Source organism: Drosophila grimshawi, unplaced genomic scaffold (genome assembly GCF_018153295.1).
Source record: "Drosophila grimshawi isolate 15287-2541.00 unplaced genomic scaffold, ASM1815329v1 contig_1377, whole genome shotgun sequence".
In the NCBI taxonomy this organism is placed as follows: domain Eukaryota; kingdom Metazoa; phylum Arthropoda; class Insecta; order Diptera; family Drosophilidae; genus Drosophila; species Drosophila grimshawi.
Genome location: NW_025062900.1, coordinates 22,179,278 through 22,199,745, shown reverse-complemented (window position 1 = coordinate 22,199,745; position 20,468 = coordinate 22,179,278). Strand labels below are relative to the sequence as shown.

General features: G+C 40.4%; 3 protein-coding genes across 3 annotated transcripts; 1 reads left to right on the top strand and 2 right to left on the bottom strand.

The window, feature by feature from the left end:
- Positions 1-562: 562 nt before the first annotated feature.
- Positions 563-1,942, bottom strand: LOC6566720. The gene is made up of 4 exons (XM_001993174.3): positions 1,055-1,942; positions 780-915; positions 645-725; positions 563-591 (listed from the first exon to the last, which is right to left on the bottom strand). Exons 1-3 carry the CDS (start codon positions 1,897-1,899, stop codon positions 690-692), a joined length of 1,017 nt encoding a protein of 338 aa, XP_001993210.2. The 5' UTR covers positions 1,900-1,942; the 3' UTR covers positions 563-591; positions 645-689.
- A 270-nt stretch (positions 1,943-2,212) lies between these two features.
- Positions 2,213-5,957, bottom strand: LOC6566772. The gene is made up of 7 exons (XM_001993173.2): positions 4,760-5,957; positions 4,101-4,597; positions 3,841-4,035; positions 3,520-3,668; positions 2,950-3,466; positions 2,477-2,893; positions 2,213-2,411 (listed from the first exon to the last, which is right to left on the bottom strand). Exons 1-7 carry the CDS (start codon positions 5,955-5,957, stop codon positions 2,274-2,276), a joined length of 3,111 nt encoding a protein of 1,036 aa, XP_001993209.1. The 3' UTR covers positions 2,213-2,273.
- A 192-nt stretch (positions 5,958-6,149) lies between these two features.
- Positions 6,150-11,214, top strand: LOC6566771 (DNA-directed RNA polymerase, mitochondrial). The gene is made up of 8 exons (XM_001993172.3): positions 6,150-6,419; positions 6,481-6,606; positions 6,668-7,076; positions 7,176-7,328; positions 7,395-8,157; positions 8,220-9,368; positions 9,461-10,686; positions 10,753-11,214. Exons 1-8 carry the CDS (start codon positions 6,236-6,238, stop codon positions 10,880-10,882), a joined length of 4,140 nt encoding a protein of 1,379 aa, XP_001993208.1. The 5' UTR covers positions 6,150-6,235; the 3' UTR covers positions 10,883-11,214.
- The last annotated feature ends 9,254 nt before the right edge of the window (positions 11,215-20,468 follow it).

The following is a 20,468-nucleotide window of genomic DNA, read 5'->3' as shown; positions in this document are numbered from 1 at the left end:
GCTAACGTTGTGTCTTCTTTAACTTAAATGTCTAAAACTAAAGAGTTTAATTATGAAATTATTTACACATACCCAATAAACCTGCAATACTATCTATAGCACTATTGTGCGTGTGAAACAAGTTACTTTGAAATCAGAAAAATGCAGATTTGCTCCTGTTTTCGATCAGTTAATAAACTTATATCACATTCACGATAGTACCAGCGATAGTTTTGCACCCCTTATACGTAAAGCAATTATTTGTAATCCTATGATATGCTTAGACATAAGTTCCACACGCAACAGAACTTACCAAAGTATTCAATCAACTATGATACATATACATGAATATATATTTACATGCATTTTCTAGTGAAATCGAATAATGTACTAAATAAAATATTTGTTAATCAAAATGATATTGTAATATTTTTCTTATATCCGAACTGGGCAAATTAAAATTTATTCCTCTCTTTACATAGGACAATTCAGAAAGTCAGAAGAAATTGAATGATTGGTCTCTTGATTCCCGACGTTTCTCATATATATATTTATGTGCATATAAATATATATATATTGAATTTAATAAAGTGCTTTCGTCAGAAGAAAGATCTGTAAATATCAATGATAGTTAATTGTCACGGAGGAATATTTAATTGACCTACCTTGTAAGTAAAATGAATTCGCAGATCAATTTATTCACCGAGTACTTAATTATTATTAAATGGCTTCTGCATAGTCAAGCGCTGTAAATGCAAACATTGATTATGACCCTTCAACTGTTTAATACATCGGTTTACCTTTTGTATCTGCAATTGGCGCATTTGAGAGGTAAAAGTGCTACGTGGAACACGTTTCTGAGAGCCAGTTAGGCATTTCTTTGCTACATGACCCAATCCTTTTCGGGGCGTGAGGATTTCGCCAATTAAATTTTTTCTGAAAGCAACAATTAAATTTAATTTAAGAAATGAAGGGACTTTATTTTGAGTAAGTACTAAGCAAATGGGTAATAAAATAGTACCTAAAGCCTAAAAATAAAGTCTCGCTAAGATACTCTGATTGTAACCAGGCTTACTCGAATTTTGGCTCCTCTTCAGTACTTGAAGTTCCTGGCATCAAATTATTCGAATAGATGTTTTGCTGAGGGGTGGTGGCATTGCACAGTCTTGAGAAGCTGGTCACGACCCCATTGCGATCGAATGGCTCCTGCGTCAATTGATTCGTGGTGAACTTATCACTGACTAGTGCTGTGGTAGTGCTTAAATCTATTTGATGTGAATGATGAGTGTCCTTGCTAACGGAAGTGGTGTGAATCTTGCGTTTAGTCTCCTGCAATTTGTGTGCGGTTGTCTTTTGGCTGTCTTCATTCCACTCCATTTTATCTTTGAGGACTTCCCCCATACGGGCCATGAAATTGGCGGCCAACACATTGGGCAGCCTTCGGGATATGGAGCAGCGATTGCTCAGCTCCAAATGAAGGGCCGCATCTTGGCAAAGGCTCTCGTCCAGCATATGCTTGCCGGTTGATCCGTGCTCAGCCTTAAACTGAACATTGATACCCTGGCCGTCTGGCGCCAGACTCACCTTTATCGCCTTCAACGGCATAAGCTTCTCGCCCAGCTGATGCATCAGCTCAAAGAGCTGCCGCTGGGCCTGCAAATAGGATGCATCTCCGCAAGGCAACTTACGCTGCGTTAATGTTGTCGTTGAGGTTGTCGCCGTTTTCATTTTCTGAGCGAACGACTGCTTCTTTTTCGAACTGATTTCACCGCTCTTCATAAATGATGGCACAAATTCCAAGGCATACGGATTTAAGGATGACTCGCTCTCGCAATACGGCTCTAACGAAAGATTTGGCATTGACTGGAAAGGAATGTCCTTCTTCGGTTCACTCCGGTTTCTCGCTTTTCTAGAATGCATTGCTCGGCGATGATCTTGTGGTGTGCAGCTTATAAGTAAATAAAATAATTTATATTTTGGTTATTTACTGTGTGTAAAATTGTATTGTATCCAAGCGTAATAAAATGTAGTGTTTGAAGTGATTAAATAATCTGAAGCTCCTTTGGAATTAAAAACCCATGGCATACCTGTGTAAATTGCCAAATAAGCCCAGAAACATATGGCCTCAAAACTCTGTTGCTGCGTTACAGAGAGTGGGAGATTCATTGAAATCGAAATATTATTATTTAATTATAATAGATCTTAATTATACAATGAAAAAACTTGGTTTAATTTCTAACACATATTGTTTTCGAAGCCATTTACAAAATTATACACATAATATATGATGTACTTTAAGTATCACTGTCTTCCAAAAGTGACGATGCACTATTGTCGAGACTAGGTCCATCTATATATAGATCCACGATGTCAACGTCAATCATGTCAAGTTCAGCAAAGATAATCTCGTCTGTAATACATTTCGTTGGATCCTACAGGAAGTAGAGAGTTCAAGGTTATGTCAATCAATGATCCAGTTGGTTAAAATATTACTCACGATTCTGGCATGTTTCCAGCATGAGAGCGCATTTAAATTGTTGCCCATTTGTAGATTGATTAGTGCAAGAAAACCCCAAACATTGGGCACATGTGCACCGAATGTAGTGCAGTTAACAAAACACTCCGTGGCCTTATTAAGATCCTTCAGTTTGTAGTATGCCTTGCCCATCAAATAACTCTTGACCAGTGAAAGTAGTTTACCCGCGTTAAAATGGCGCAGTGCATCGATGGTTTGCTGATAGTTGCCAGCATCAAAAGTCAAATATGCATGTCGCATTTTGCTCAGCATAAAGTGATCAGGATTGGTTGCAGAAGATTCTGAATGATCGATATTGACTGCATAGTATTCGGCTGCCATTTCAAAATTACCGCGATGATATTCCACATTGCCATTTATTTGAGCATTAAAGCTAACCTAGAGACAGAAAATCTGTAAAAATGTACGATATTTGGAGAAAAGAAACAACCCACCAACAGGTTCCTCTCACTGTTATCCTCAAAGCTAAATGTCGTGACCTCAAAGTCTTCATCCAACTGATTAAGCAGTATTTTCAGCTGGGTGCCAATCATATAGATTTCCGGCTTGCTCCAGTCCTGCTGCATCTCCTGAAATATCACCTGAGCGAACTCATATAGACCCAAGCGCACAAACATCCTAAAGGACTCGAACAAAGTGCGACTGCGCTGATGCTCAAATTTTGGACGTAGACGCATAGAAATGCCAAACAAACTTAATGGCGCCGAGGCGGTGATACTCCTCTGATGTTTTAATTTATCTTCCAAATGCCAGCGTGCAAACGAATATCCAGGAGGATAATTGAAATGCTTGTAGTAACAATAGAGCAGTATCCAACCATCCAATTCCTTTTTATAACGCTCCGCACATTTAGTAATGCTATTCAACAGACACTCTGTGGCTTTGGCCGTTGTCTCCGGATTAGGATCATCGCGTGTGGCTAGATAGTCAAGATAAACGCGTATCCAACCGCTGGGGAAATTATGCGATTAGTTGTAATGCAATAATGCATTTAAATTACTAACGTAAAGTACTGATGAGCTTCAGATAGCAATTTTTTCGATTCAAAGTAGGTTTTGGCCGATGCGTATTCGCCTCGCTCCATCTTGGCGATTAAGTCAAAGAATTCAAAGAGATTGCCAGTGGTATTCTTTGCCCGGTTAAAGTAAAATACCTATAAAAATTCAGATTTTAAGTAGATGACCGTGTGTCTTTTGACTCAAATCGATGGTGTTAAATAATCAAAAATGTTTGTTATATAGAAACATATATACATATGTAGTTAGTTAGGGGTTCTGAGGCAACACCCATTTTTAAATAAAAATAAATTATATTCATTCAATCACCTCTTCATAAAAATAATCTGCCAAATGTTTATCCCCAACAGCGTTCAAGAGTTTAATTGAATTCATATGATCGATTAGAGATTCAATCTTTTCCTCACTATCCGCGATTAGGTCATCCAAACCATCATCTTCGATCTTTTCCAGCAGACTGTGAACACGCAACTCCAGCTCATTGTAGGCAATGGCGCACAAATTCTATGAGGAAATATCAACAATAAATTATTGGGTTCTGTATAAATTGTTAATTAAAAGTGACTGACTGAAAACTCCACATTGTTGGTGGTTTTTTCGCGCTGATTAAAATCACAGCCCACCACTTTGAGCAGTATGTTGATCAGATTTTGGAGAGCACAACAGAAATAGCCGCGCTTTTCCTCCACAGAATGCACTTTTTTCTCGACAATAAAATGTATCATATTCCGCATATATTGATCAAATCGTGAATAGGCATTGTGCTGGATATCCCTTAGCTGCACGGGCTTTGGGTCCATCAAATGACCGTGACAAAAGAGCAAACGATTTTGGCTAATGAAACTTTCGCGGAAGATCTTCAGCTCCGGGAAGAACTCGCCCAGCGGTGCCAGCAAACAAATTTGAATAATCGCAAATGTGCTCAATGCCGGATCCGAATATGCCGAATATCGAGTATCGGTTTTATGGCCGTTCGAAGACACGCTTCCATCTAGTGCTTTTATCTTGGGTAACTTCTTCCTTGTGCCCAGATACTTTAGCTCCACGGCAAAACGAAGCTTTTGCACTGAAAGGAGATGATATGAAATTTCTTTTAGAATACTTTTAATTTATAATAAAATAAAATAATTTATCGGTTAAGCTGTGACAAAATATTTTCATTCGACCGATAGTTATAAAATAGCTCACAGATATCCCGTGGTCGGATAGATATGCAAGAGCCACTTACCGCCCGGGAAGAGTAGAACAGCTGGATCTAAAACGCCCGAGAATATTTTCTGATTGCCAATTTTCTTTACGATCTTCTTCCCAACTTTTTTCTCAATTTCGGCCATATTCCAAACATCAACTGCAATCACGTAACGCTTTCGAGCGATGGCAGTGAACAGTATATAGGAAAGCTTTTCAGTCAAAATAAAGCGATGAAATGAGTTAAAAACAAGGGCAAAATCCTCATTCGGTTTGATCAAGTCAAAATCCACGTTCATATTCTCCGAGCGCATTAGCCGAGAGAAAAGCTGATGCATTTGCACCGACATTGGGGATCGGAGTCCCGGGCAGGAATTATGAGACATACTATTCCGAAAGAATTCAAATACATGATGATTATCTTGTGTCGCAATGCAGTCTTGATTGCACTTCGTGAAGCTGCACCACGGTATCATATGGTATTCCTGGCGATTTACGGGCAACACTGAGCGAAAGCTCAACTGAACATTGAGGGTTTGCAGATCGAGCGTATACTCTTCCTTCAGGTTGTAGATGGACTCGAATGTGATGAAACCCATATTGGTGAATGTAACCTCTTTGGCAATGGGCACCAGCGTATAGAGATGCCACTCGGTGTGCATTGTGTAGCGCAGATCCATTGGGCACTCGGGCACTGGATAAAGTAAGAGTTCCTCACGCATCATGCAGCGATGATGACCGAATAACTTGATAATATCCAAATACCCCATGGATAGCAAAACCATTTCAACTCTTGGCTCATAGTAATCCGTTTGGGTTTCCTCAACTTTGTCCAGCAGCAGCGTTAATAAATCCGACGTTTCGTTCTCCAATCCCAGATCAGCCTCTTCCTCATAAGTGACCTCTTCTATCTTGCACATGTATAATTTAATAAGCAGTGGATTATCGGCAGCTTGATTGATTTGATCGAGGTTATCCTGCTGAAATATCAATGTAAACGTGGGCTTGGTGGTGAACTCATCTTGGGCAATGATGCCCTCGGTATTGTAGTTCTCCACACACTTGACAATTAGACTTCCGCCTTGATCCAAATGCATTTCCAGTGGATATTGAATGTCTGGCAGTTGACCAACATGAGCCAGCTGCACATATAGAAATACGTTTGGTGACGGTGGCCTGAAGGCAACCTCTGTGCTCGATTGCAGCTTGCCCTTTTGGTTGGCGTGCTTTGGCGGCATAATTTTTGGGATATTTCTACTTTTCTAACGTTAAAATCTGTGATTAGCAAATTCAAATTTTAAATATTGTTATTGCGCAAGCTGGCAGCCCTGCCCCAAACATTATCATCCCGATAGCAACTATCGATACTATTACTTGAACAGCTGTTAATGCAGCCCTGTCGACTGCTACACGTGAAACGCGCAATGGACAACAAAATATTATGCAAGCATTGGACATTATTCTGTGAACATTAATTAAATTTCGTACGACGACATTACAATTCCGCAGCTATAATATGTATCGTTTGCTGAGCGCCAATCGCGCAACAGCCGTGCGACGTACGCTGCGACTGCCAACGCCTGCCTCAACAAACGGCTGCTGCTGCAGCTGCGGCGGTGGCAGCAGCGTCGGCAGCACTGCGCATAATTTTACACAATATCAGCAATATTATCAAATGCTTTACCGACAAGCACCGGCAAGTGAGTAGATCAAATTAATTTCTAATTATGTACATTATAAAATTGTGTACTTTTTATTCAGCAACGACAACAATATCAGCACTGCGCACACACTCGTCCACGCCCACACAAACAGACGCCCATGCGCTGGCCAAAAAGAAACGTTTGCGTAAACCGCGATACGCAAAATACGTGGAGCTCTTAGAGGGTATGAACGACTTTTAAACAAATATAAACAATTGTTACATCGTATCCCAATCTTTCAATAGTCACCGAACTCACTGCCAGTGAACGGAAATCGCGAGTCAAACGTTTGAAATCCAAGAAATTGGCCGAATTCATACAGAAAACGCAATTGCAAATCTTAGAGAAGCGTGCCCGAGAGGAGCGGCGTGTTCTGAAGAAAGGAAAACCTGGCACCGAGGAGGCCGCACCGCGACAGCCGGCAGAGTATCAAAAAATCGATATAGATCCATTAGATAGCTCTATACTGGAGGCGGGCTTGTACGACGACAAGCCTTTGATATTTTTTGGCAAGGAGATGTACACCAAACAGGTTATTGCCAATCCCGACGAGGTGCATAAGATACTGAAGAGCTTTCACAATTATCGAAATATTATTGAGAGCATGGAGAACGAGCAACAGGATAATGTTGAAGCGGATTTGACCAGTTTTGGGTAGGTTACTACAGATTCAAGTTGTGTAATAACGAGTGACCCAGCTCCACATTTTATATCAGTCGCTCTAATGAATCCTTAAACTTATTTGAATTTCAGTTTAACTACGCCCAAGCATATACCGGAAACGGAATTGTTGGATCCCTTCGAAGCAATCGAGCCTTATATTGAAGTCCAAGAAACGCATAAAACAGATGTGCCAGCAGTTAATGTGCCCAATGTTAATGCCGTGACAGCCAAGTCCAAGAAACGGTTTGTTATACAATTCCACTTCTAGTCCGGCCAAGCATATTTATATCTCATAATTTTTCTGAATAGTTTCAAGTCAAAGGTGCACGTCAATGAGGAGCAGGAGCGTATGGCCAAACAGCGTGCATTGATCATAAATTTAACCACATATCTGAATGTTTGCGTCTCAGCCAACATGCTGAACCGTGCTCTGTCCACCATCTTTGCCTATCGCAGTCGCACCAAGAAGAGCAGCGTACAGCATCCAAAACTAAGCAGCAACCTTATCACCATCGATCTTTACAACATACTGTTGCATGGTTATGCGGGCAAGGGTTCTTTTGACCGCTGTCAGGAACTCTTTAAGCTCATCCATGAGGATGGCTTGGAGTTTAGCGAACAAACGTATGCGGCCACATTCGAGTGTTTGGGCCGCGTTGAGTCGAATGCACAGAATCAACAGTTAATTGAACAGTACATAGCAGAGGCGGAACAACAAGGCTACAGTCTAAATCAAATCATGGATCGCTCCAAATTTGTATCGGATCAACGTGATATTGCTCTGGATGCTATAAGACGCGTGCGTGCGGAATTTATGCCCGTCTATGTGCCTCCCCCGTTGGGCTATGACAACGAGCTGCTCAACGATCTCAATGCGCAGACTTTGCCCGTTGGTGCAACGCTGGAGGCTGATGTCACAGCCGAAGATTGTGTCATTATGAATCCTAAGCGCGGTTATAGCAAAACACAGCTGGAACAGCTGGCACGCGAGCAGCTACAGGTGGAACTGGATGGCTACATTACCATCAAGTCCATTGAGAAGACTAAAGAGTTTGCCAATGCCGAATATTGTGTAAGTTGTGCATGCTATAGTGTATTTTGTTATTCTCATGTTCCCTTTTTTTTACTTGGCAGCGCTCGAAGCTCAAGGAGCTGGAGCAAGGCTGGCGCAAGCAAATCTCGGCAGCGATTGTGCGAGATCTGAACACATTGCGTGCTCAGGTGCGTTTCAAGCCGCATGGTTATATGAATTACTACACCTACTTGAAAGTACTCGACACGACACAGTTTGCTGACATACTGATCAAGGAGCTGTACAAACTGGCCGAAGGCTCAGAGACATTCAGTCCGACGGTGAGTCAGCTGTACAAGGAACTGGGTCAGAAGGTGCAGCAATGCTATCAAATCGAACAAAAGAAACATAATGGTATTCTGGAGAAAATCGGTGACATATACAGCGCATATTGTGAGCTCTGGGACAGTGGACGCACCACGGACAATACGCGCCAGATGTGGCAGCGATTGGTGCACGACGAGCGCCACAGTGGACCCTCCATGGATCTGCCGGAGGTGCCGTGGCCAACGAATGTGCTCGCTGGTGTCGGCAGATTCCTCTATAACATCCTTATGCGCGACATTAAAATCGATGCGCATATTATGCGCCAGAAGAGCAAAGCGAAGACAACATCTGCAACAATGGCGTCACATAATTTGCTGCCCGCATTCTATACGCTCTTTCGCAACCAGGGCAGATTGGTGAAGGAGGAGGTTAAACCGCATCCGGTGCTATCACGATTGCTGCGCGCTTCGCGCCAACAAACTCTTACATTTGATTCGAATCTGGTGCCCATGCTGTGTCCACCGCAGCCGTGGAGCACGCCACACAACGGTGGCTATTTGCTGAACAAATCGGAGCTGATACGATTACCACATCAGGCTGTGCAGCAGTGGGAGCGCATACGTTCCTCCAATCCTCAACATCTCTATCCGGCCATTGATTCCCTCAATCAGCTGGCCAGTGTGCCGTGGCGTGTCAACACCCAGCTGCTGGACGTCATTATTAAAGTATTCCGGAATGGCGGCAATGCCAAACTGGATGTACCCCAGCCGCCCAGCTCATTGCCACCGTTGCCCACGTTGCCATCGTCCGATAAGGACAGCGAAACAGTATCGCCGGCGGAACGGGCTAAACAGTTCCGCGATAAGCTCGGCCATCGACGCAAACAGGCCGAAATGTACAGCTTGTGGTGCGATGCACTCTATCGCCTGTCGCTGGCACAACATGTAAGTGTTTAATTTAATTTAATTATTGACACATTTATATATAAAATCTAGATAATATAATCCGACGTTTTTGATTGTCTTTTTTTTTGCAGTACCGCGACAAGGTCTTTTGGCTGCCACATAATATGGACTTTCGTGGTCGCGTTTATCCCGTCCCGCCGCATTTGAATCACTTGGGCTCGGATTTGGCTCGATCGATGCTCATTTTTGATCAGGCACAACCGTTGGGCGTCGATGGCTTCAGCTGGCTGAAGTTGCACTGCATCAATTTGACGGGCATGAAGAAGCGCGACTCAGTGCGCGAGCGCCTGCTGTACGCTGAGGAGATAATGCCCGACATTCTGGACTCGGCAGACAATCCGTTAACGGGTCGCATGTGGTGGGCCAAATCCGATGAGCCGTGGCAAACGCTTGGCTGCTGCATGGAGATTGCCAAGGTGCAACGTTCACCTGATCCTGCCGCCTATCTCAGTCGCTTTCCCATCCATCAGGATGGCTCCTGCAATGGCCTGCAACATTATGCGGCACTCGGCCGAGATCAGGCGGGCGCGTGTAGTGTGAATCTATCACCCTCTGCCATACCCCAAGATGTGTACAGTGCTGTGGCGACGATGGTGGAGCGCACACGCAAAACAGATGCCCAAAGCGGACTGCATGTGGCGCAGGCTCTGGAAGGTTTCGTGCGGCGCAAGGTGATCAAGCAGACGGTAATGACTACAGTTTATGGTGTCACTCGTTACGGAGCGCGTCTACAAATTGCACGGCAATTGAAAGACATTGATGATTTTCCCAAAGATTGGGTGTGGCCAGCGTCCACATACTTGACCACCAAGACCTTTGAAAGCCTGCGCGAAATGTTCACCTCAACGCGTGAGATTCAAGACTGGTTCACGGAATGTGCGCGACTCATTGCCGGCGTCTGCAGTCAAAATGTGGAGTGGATAACGCCGCTGGGTTTGCCCGTTGTGCAGCCCTACAATCGGCAGGAGGCCAAGCCTGTCCTGCGCAACAGTGGACTGCGCGTGAATGCAAACATGCCAATGGATATGTACGAGCGTCCCAATATACTCAAGCAGAAGAACGCCTTTCCGCCAAATTTCATCCACTCGCTGGACTCGTCGCACATGATGCTCACCTCGCTCCACTGCGAACGACAGGGTATTACCTTCGTCTCTGTCCACGACTGTTTCTGGACACATGCGTGCAGGGTGCCCGAACTGAATCGCGCCTGTCGCGAGCAATTCGTTGCTCTACACTCGCAACCCATACTAGAAAAGCTGTCTGAGTTTATGCGGCAAACGTATAGCTTTCGTGATAAGTAAGTTACACATTGTCGGCTTGTTGTTAATTACACTGACTAATCACAATATTCAACTTCTTGCAGCGACTTCACCAACGATGGCTCTGTTGAGGATCTTTCCAAGCGTCAGTTGAATCGCACGTTGCGGCAATTACCACAAAAAGGTGACTTTGATCTGAACAATGTTCTGAGCTCGGTCTACTTCTTCAGCTAATTTTTTTCCTAACATTGTGCCTGATTGTAGTCATTAGTCATTTATGTTGAGCCTAAGACACTGTTAAGTTTGGTAAATACTTTGATGCTTTTAATACCAAAAAGAAAAAGAAAAACAAACAAAAATAAGAACGACCAGTGAGTGATGCAGCAGTATATGTGATTTTGTAAGAGTTTACACATAAAAAGTACACTTAATATTTTGAATATTAAATGCCAAGCCATCAATTATACAAATTCTTATATTACTATTTGACAAATTATTAACCCATGTAGTATTTATACATGCAATCAAGAAGCTTGTTTTTTAAATAAAACACCAAAATAAAAAATTTCATTTACAATGCGAACGGAAATGAGTCTGAATCAAAACCAAATGATTGGCACTTGACATGCCAGGATCCGCCAGGAGAGGACCTTATTGTAAGAAATTGTCGTTTTTATTGTTTTTTTCCAATAGGCAGACCTCGTTGGTTAAAAGGACTACAGGGGTATTTGAGATGAAAACTTCTCTTGTGTAATTTTATACAACATTGTTAATCTGTTAAAGAGAGAATCCGATGAGAACCTATCGAACTGCAAGGATTATGGGGAAATCGAAAAATGCATTCGCTATCACTGCACTCAATAAAATAAAATTGAGGTATATTTTCAGGGGAAAGCCGAAAAATCCTCTAATAACACATACTCGTATACTTGCAGAATTTCGTGGGACAGTGTAGTTTTCACTCGCTTCCATAATTTTACAACATTTATTAATGGTAGAATTGAAACATATTCGTGAATGGTTTAAGCTTTTGCAGCCTGACTCATCCAGGACCTCGAGGCATTTACCTGTAACATTCGTGTGACAAATCCAAGGAATTCAACGTTTTATCATCAATCATTTTTAAGGGTTACAGTGTAAAGTATTTGGATTTGCGTCGCAGCTGTTAACAGTTTGCATGCACTGTAAATTTTCACTCAAAAATGTCGACGAACAATCACTCAAACATTTGAGCGCCACCCCATATCCACATTTCCTTTTTGGATGCCTTCGTTGCCGGGGTTGCGGCTGCTGTTGCCGTTGCCATTGCCATTGCCTTTGCCGTTGCTGTTGCTGTTGCTGCTTTCGCTTCTGCCGGTGACCGGCGAATCGTCGTAATTTTCTTCGTTTGTCGCTCGTGTGCGGGACGCTCGTTGCGCTCGTTTCGACTGCTCGCTTGCTCGCTCGCTTGCTTGCTCGCTCGCTCGCTCGCTGGCTTGTCTGAGGTCTGAGGTCTCAGTTTGAAAAGTTCATGCGACGCGTTAAGAACGTAACGGTTTATACAGCTATCGGACATCGCGAGCAGCGGTCAGCGTAAAGCGTTTATTCGCAATTCCAAGAGTGTTAACGCTAAGCAAACGCATCTTTATTGTTATTTGCATTTTCTCAGTAATTTTGTGGTTCTTTTTTTCGGCGTGCGAGGGGCATGTGGCAGCTGCTGCTAAAATTGACGCGACAATAAAGAAGGTAAAAAAAAAAAGACAAATAAAAAAAACAGCTGGTAAGCTTTTTATCGCGTATCTCACAGATACTACACGATGCCGATGCCCGGCCGCCGCTGCTGCCGCTACTGCTCGACCTATTCACTGTAGTGGCAAAATGCAGTGCAAATAATTTTCAACAATTCGAAATTCGAAAATAAAAGCACAAAAGGCAAAATCAGAAACTCGCACAATAATACGTTTTGTTTTTGTTTACGCTGCATTCTAGTTGTTGTTGCTGCTGATTTTATATTTTTGGCATTGCCTCTGTTTAGTTTTTGTGCAAGCAATTTGTGCACAATTGTGCGCTCATAAATGCAACAACAACAACAACACCAGCGACAACAACAAAAGTAAAACGTTCTCTTATCAGCGATTTGCAGCTACTACTATCAAAATGTGCCGCATATCGTATTAAAACTAATTCAATTACAAACTCATGTGCCATGCAAATTGTGCTCAAGAACAGAAGTTTCCAAATGTCTCAGATTGTGGTGGTTTGTGGTGGCAGAGTTGAATAAAAACCACTTGCACCTCAAATATAATTTATATTCCTTGGGTGTGTATGTGTGTGTGTGTATATGTGACATTAATTGGGCCAATGTTTGACTCCGTTTATCTGCAACAAACCGTGCTGCAGGCGCAACCAAAGCCGCAATCGCTGTCGTCTTTATTTCTCTATTCCTCTCTCTCTCTCCCTGTCTTTCTCGCTCTGTCTCTCTCTCTTTTTGATAAGTGGCCACAATTGTAAGTATTGATATTTGATTGAATGTTCAAATTGTTTTATTTGTCGGATTTTGGCAACTGATTCCATTACCACAACGCACAGTGGGCGTATGCGTAACTTGTGTGTTTGGTGTAAGTTTATCCAGCTCTCGTCGAAACTTTCATTAGATAAAATTAGTTTCCTAGATTGTTTTTAGCATTTGTTATTAAGTTTATTGTTCGTTTATTGTACGCTTTATAGCTTTGCCAGCTACTGAAATATGGGTTACTATATAGCTTATAAAACCTTGAGAGATATAATACGTAACAGGATTAACTTATCTTATTATTATGACTAGTATACTTACACAAAATAGCACTCATACTCCTGAAGTGTTCTTAAATAAATTAATCCGTGTTTTATAAATAGATCCGATAAATTGATGAATACTGTTTATATTTTGCTGCAACTCTTAACTCAAATATTATACAAATTATATTTTTAGTCGTTTATTTTCCAAGACAACAAAAAATTCCTAAGCTATAAATTCCATTCACAAAGTTCTTAAGCTAAAAGCATGAGATTATGAGAAAATCCCCAGTGGCAAGAAAAAGTCCCCAAAAATGCGTAACAATTTATGACAGTCTCCGCGATTTTCAATAATTTATTATTGTGTAGATTAATACCCAAATTGTCTGACGAGTTTTTTTTTGTGATAAGCAAATTGAGGCGCTTGTTTCAGCCAAAGTTCTCGCCTACATTTTGATTAAACATGGTGAGGAATTGCATTGATTTGTACGTTTACCTTTACGCCTCTCCTTTTCCCGGCGTAATTTATGAACGCGAATTAATGAGCCATTGGCATGCCGAACAGCTAGTCGAGGGCTTGGGACTTGCAATTGGCCACGGAGCGAAGAACCATTTTGTTTTCGACTAAAAGCGATGCCATGATTGTTTGTGCCGCCAACGTCCATTTTTGGCTACCATAATTGAGTCCATTTCCGTTTCACAGATTTCCGGTGATTATTTCAACTCGTGACGCTTCGTTGTCGTCGTCCTCGGAGTCCTCGTGCCAATGTCCATTTGATGTAAGCTCGCACTGCCTGATTGAATTAAACGAAATGATCCTGGACAGTTGCACACGCAGCTTAATTACTGATTGCTCATACAGAGAGGCGTACTCGGTGCTCGGTGTAGGTGCTCCACTTACCCTAATTGAAATTGATTCATTTCGGGCCTCATGTACGCTACTCCCAAATGACAAGCGATTCGAGGGGGCTGAGCGGGGAAGGGTGTACAACTTGTCAAAGCTGAAAGTCAAAAATTTCAACTGACATGAAGCTATTTATGAAATTTGCTGCCGCTATTGCTGCCATGTATCGATTCACGTTGCGACACAGTGCCAAATTTTGTGAACAGATAGTTGGTTGGAGGGGTGAACGGCAGCGGGATGGTAACTGTAATTTGTATCGTATCAAACAATGCGCCACATGACACATACACACAGATACACACAGCAGATAAATTCGTGTGGTTGTCAGAAGTCAGAGAACTCAAAACTCGTACCCTTAAACTAAAAGCTGAATCGAGTCTAATGCAAAAGCCACATAGAAAAGACAACTAGCGGAAATTGTTGAAATAAATAATAATATACAAATTCTAAGTGACTGACTAAGGAATGCTCTAGGGAACAGTTGCACATTGTCAGTCATAGCTATGTAGTAGATAAAAAACCGAATAGAAACGTTAACAAATCAAAGTTAAAAATGACCGTCCAAGCAAATGCCCTATGAAAATGTTGTATTATTTTGTATGTCTCCCATGGTATTTTTATTTGTAACAACATTTGAAGCATTGTTGATTTGCAATTAATAATTGACGAAGGAATACTCGAGAAAATCATTTAATAATTGTTCTTCACAACCAATACGAAAATCGAAATACACGAAACTGAACAGTTGAGTAGCTGGACGTTGTGCCTGTCACCATACATATACCCCAAATAAAATGAAATACTACAGTGTATTATAAAAAAAAAAAAAGTTCGCAAACAAACGGAAGCACCAAAAAACAGACAGAGTCAAACGTAAAGAATTGTAACAAGTTGAACGCGCTGGCTGAGCATTAATAGGTTTTTGACTTGCTATAAAAATGCTTTCGCCCTGGCCGCTCACCCCACTCCCATCCGTTTTCCTGTACAGACCGCTGTCAGAACAAGCGCGAAAAGCTTGGGAAACTACTACCAATGCGAATGAGTTGTCTTTCGACAGACAACAAAATAAAATAAAATACAAAAAAGTAACTGAATGAAATCTCCCCCAACTTCCAGTTGGAGCAATTTACTAGCTTGTCTTGAGACAATGATTTGCCAAAGTGTTTTTTATGCGGTGGAGGGCGAGGCGAATGAGGGGGAAGGGGGTGGGGACGTGACAGCGACACGTAACTTTATTTTGACTTTAACTTTAAGTTGGTCTTGAATTTCTTTCGAGAGGATCTTGATTAACTTTGTGCTGCGTATTGTGACTCTAATTGGCCCGCTGACTGTGGCTAATACGGACTGTGGCTAATGCCACTTGAACTGGCCACGTAATTGCCCAAAGATGGCAAAATAATGCGATTTGTTGTCATTGTTGCGTATGCTATCAACCCCAACCCACACTAGAGCAGTTCACTGGGTATTTTATTCAGTGTCATTACTATCAGAGGGCCTTTTTTATTTGCGCCCTAAAACACGGGCCAGGTAAATTATTGTGCCTGTATAAGCGGATATGTTGTGGCTTCTTTGTAACATACTAGATAAAAGCAAATCTCGTAGCATAGTCAGCTAGATAAAATGTAATTAATTGAATGCAATTGTGTATAAATAGAAATACATTTCAATTAAATCTGACGTTCACTGAAATAAAAACAAAAGTGCAACATAAACGCGACACTTATGCAAATAAATATAAAATTACTGATTTATATACATATGGAAACATTTCAATTCAATTGCTGTGCAGACAGCACTTGAAATATTTGCATTGCTGACAGACAGTTAGACAAGTAATGAGCAAATAATTAAATCCAATTTTTGCGGTCTTTGCATAATTAAAATGTACCTGCAATTAAAATGACTAAATTCTTATGACGACAAGTGCGATTTGACTTTCCTTAGATAAGCCAATTAAAAAAAGAAAAACTTTTACTTTTACTTCAGTACTCTTTGACTTACAAAAGTAAATTTATATTTCAAATACATTTAACGAAAAAAAACTTGCTCTTTCTTTCCCGTTCTCCTCTACTATCTCCCATTCTCTCTAAATTCCCACAGTTTCGTTGTGTTTTGATCTTTAAATCACTCGATTATTCACTTCTGCTGTGTGAGTCATCCGTAAACAAATTGCTGCAATAGAAAAAATATCTTAAGCAATTCAATAAAAATATAATATACATACAAATATGATATATATAATTAATAAATAAATTAAACGGTTATTGTTAAAGACAAATGCAATTACAATATCCCTTAAGATTTCATTTGACTTATTTGTGGGTATTTATTTTATTATGCAAAATGCATGAAACGCGCCACATGCAGCTAAAAATAGTCTGTTGATACCCCAAGTTCAACAGCATGCGTATATCATTTTTAATGATAATTTCTCTTATCACTTATCTGCATGTTTTCTGTTTTCTGTTTTTTATTGTGCAACATGAGTGGTAGCTTCGACGTTTGTGCAAAAACTCATCAAATTGATGGTGATAACATATGTAGACAATCTTTTGAAATTTGCATGCTTATCTATGTGTGTGGATATGTATGTGTGTAAACCACACACGTGTGTATAATTTGCCCCCTCTCCTATTCAAATTCTGCACATGCTGTAATCAATTTTCCATTCAAGCGTGGATGTTTCCTGTCCTTCGTTTATCCATGCTTTCAATCAAGCAGTCGACCTTAGTCAGTCAATGCTCGTTTGCTTCGCTCTTCCCCCTCTTCACTGCCCCTGCGTCTTCTTTGCCTTATTCATAACAAATTTGGTTGAAAAATTCATTTCTCGACCTTTTTATTTACTTTACTTTTTATTTTATTTTTATTTTTTGCTATTTTGTTGTTGTTTCTTTTTTGATGTTGTTGCGGTTTGCATTTCTACCGGCTCACGCTTTATTTTGAGCATTTCTTTTATTTGTTTTCTGCAACGTTTGCATTCGCAAATACGCTTCAAGCTGCCTTCAATTTCTTGTTGCTCTCTTGCCATTCACTTGCTATTTTATTTGCTGATTTAATCGCGTCTTGAAGCTTCCTTCCTGTGACTGTTGCTGCCGTCGTCGTTGCCGTTGCCGTTGCCGCTGCTGTCGGCGTCTCTTTTTTACTGCGCCTCTCATCAAATGGGGGAAAAATGGCAAAAAAAAAAGGGACAAGAGAAAAGTGGACAAGCGGACAAACGAATTTATAAGGCGTAATACCCGACCCGACACACACACACACACACACTCACACACTAAAATACACACACACACAAACACACACGCTAAGACACATAATCAAATGTAATGCGCTGTGGGGCAATAGCCCGCAACTAGCAGCAACAGCTTTGCCCGACTAAAGATTATAAAATGCGAGTGCGAAAAAAATTACAATGTGCCCACAGACGAGCTGTCGATGCGCTGTAAACCTGACCTCATGATCTTTTTCGGTGAATTTACTATTCAGTGTTGGGCACTATTAAATTAGTCGAATTGAACCGTTAAATTAACTGAATAGGCTTATTCATCGCAGAGAAAGTGATATAAAAAATGTTTTAAATGACTATTTCATAAAATAAATCTATAAATTAATTACATCATAGTTTTCTCTGTAGGTATTAAACCTAATTTAACATAGAACTAAGCTAGGGCAACAAAAACGAATTAGGAATTAATTTGGCTAGTAAAGCATGAAGCTCAATGGCAAAATTGAAATTAGTAAAATTGATTAATTTATAAAAGTAATGTTAACAGTCAGAATATTCACACGCTTAAATTAATTCTGACAAATTTCAATCAAAAATTGTTTATAAGCAAATTTAAATTAGTTATTTCACAATTATCTCAACTCTTTATACATATTTAGACTTAAGTTAACTAAGAACTAATTCTATATAAAAAAAAGTAGTATGTGATTAATTTTGGTTAGTAAAGCATAAAGAAAATTTGTAATTTGTAATTAGTATAATGATAAATTTACAAGACTATCACATTCGGTCTATTTCTTTTTAAAGTTACATAAAACACTGCAAAATGTTAAAGACGGAATACTTGTATGAGTGCACATCCACCAAAAGTCTTTGACTTTTTGCCTTTTCTCCTACCCGTTCATATACAAATTCTATTTCATAGTCTTACGTCTATTCTCAATTCTCGTGTTTATTTATTTTTTCATTTACGCTGCCACTTTCTTGTTTGCTTGTCAAGTCGGCAACCGCGAAGCCTATTGCAAAACTAAAGCGTATTACGACTGTGCAACTCGATGAGAGCCCCAAACGCAGACATACACACAGATACACACACTTACACATACGCGTACAGAGCTGCACATACATATCCCACATGATATATATTGTGTATTGTCTATAAGTCGCTCAACGTGTCGTATGCTTGATGATGTTGATGTTGAGTCAAGCGAATGTGTCAAACAGTAATAATCAGTTTCAAGGCAGCAATGTTAACAACGCACACACAGTCCTCTCACACACACGCACACACACAGACACCCATACTGGTGGTAAGCCCTTAACAATGCCCTTACGTGCCACATGGCGTATGCGTTACATTTTGTCAGCTTCACAAACTTCAGCTAACGCTGGCAGCCCTATTAAACGCACATTATGCAAAATAAAGAATAAAAAAAACTTTGTATTGCATACCAAATTGAGACATAGGGGTCCATGAAGACAAATATTCATGGATACGACTCTCAAAGAACCTTGACAACTATCATCTATCGTGTATACATAATTAAAGTGTTTGATAACAAGTTTAGGTCGCCTTTAAATATAGCTTACAGTTTAATTTGGTTACATTAAGAGTAAGAAGTATTTAGTTGGATTTAGTTTTCGGTTTATTGTAAGATTAAGTTGTTGACATGATTTCAGAGTTCTGAAGATTATCAATCTCAATCTTTATTAATCCTATTATGATTTTTATGATTTTGTTCTCATTACATTGTTAGCCGCAAGAAAGAGTCAGTTAATTAGTTTGTTAAATATTTGTGTTGGGCACGTAACATTGCATGTTCTTAAGTGTTTGTGAACAATAAACCTCCACAACTTAAACCTAAATATTTTAATTTCCCGACCGGCGCCAGTTTATTATTAAGCTGTTGCCGACTTAATGAGCTTTACCTGAGCTTTGCAATGACACAAACAGAAAGATATCAAGCATTGTGGAATTTCAATTACAAATTATTAAAATTGACTTGCAAATTCATATGCAAGTTAAGTTTAAAACAAGTAAGTCACTCAGTTGACAAGCAATAAGATAATTGTATTTATTGTGAAATCTGAAGTAATCGAATTGATTAATCTTGATTATCAGCGCAGCCGCTCATCTTCCCAGCATTGCCCTTCTAGGTATATAATATACGCAGATTTGATTATAAGCAGCCTCAGTTAACATCAACCTCATCATCAGCGTCACTGTCATCTTATCAAACGAATTGAGAGCTCATTCACACGCAGCAAATAAACATACAAAAAGAAGGAAAAAATAATAAAAAGAGGCAACAGCACCTACGTCAAATATTTGTACATGTAGCACTAAGTGTTGCTGCAGGGGCAGCTCTGGCAGCTGTACCCTGCTCATGGGCTGGGATTTAGGGGAAGATTTGAGCAATGTTGCTTATGTGCGTGTGTCTGTCGTCGACGTCGCTGACGATGTCGTCGTCGTCGTCGCTGACGATGTCGCGCATTTGGCTGCACTTAATGAAGCCAGCGCCGCACTAACTAAATTGACTTTATTGCTGTGCAAATGGGCGTGCAGCTTATTATTTGTTGTTTGTTGCTGGATGTTTGTTCTGTTGCTGCCCTTAAGTATGTATTATAAATATAATATATTTACATATCCCCATACACAGAGAGAGAGAGAAATAGAGAGGGAGAGAGAGGAAATCGAGGCCTATGCAAACACTTATTGCCTGTGCGCTCGTCATTTGCTCATTGTACTTAAAATATTATAAATAAAACATGGTCGGTGTCTCCAAGCGCTATAAATATACAGCACACAGACCCAACACGACAAATACACACCGGCGTTAAAAGCAAAGCTGCTTTTAAATAAATAATTTGCAATATTTAATATTTAAATACACACATTAAGTGCAAATTAAATTAAACGTCGCATGCAATTCCAAACA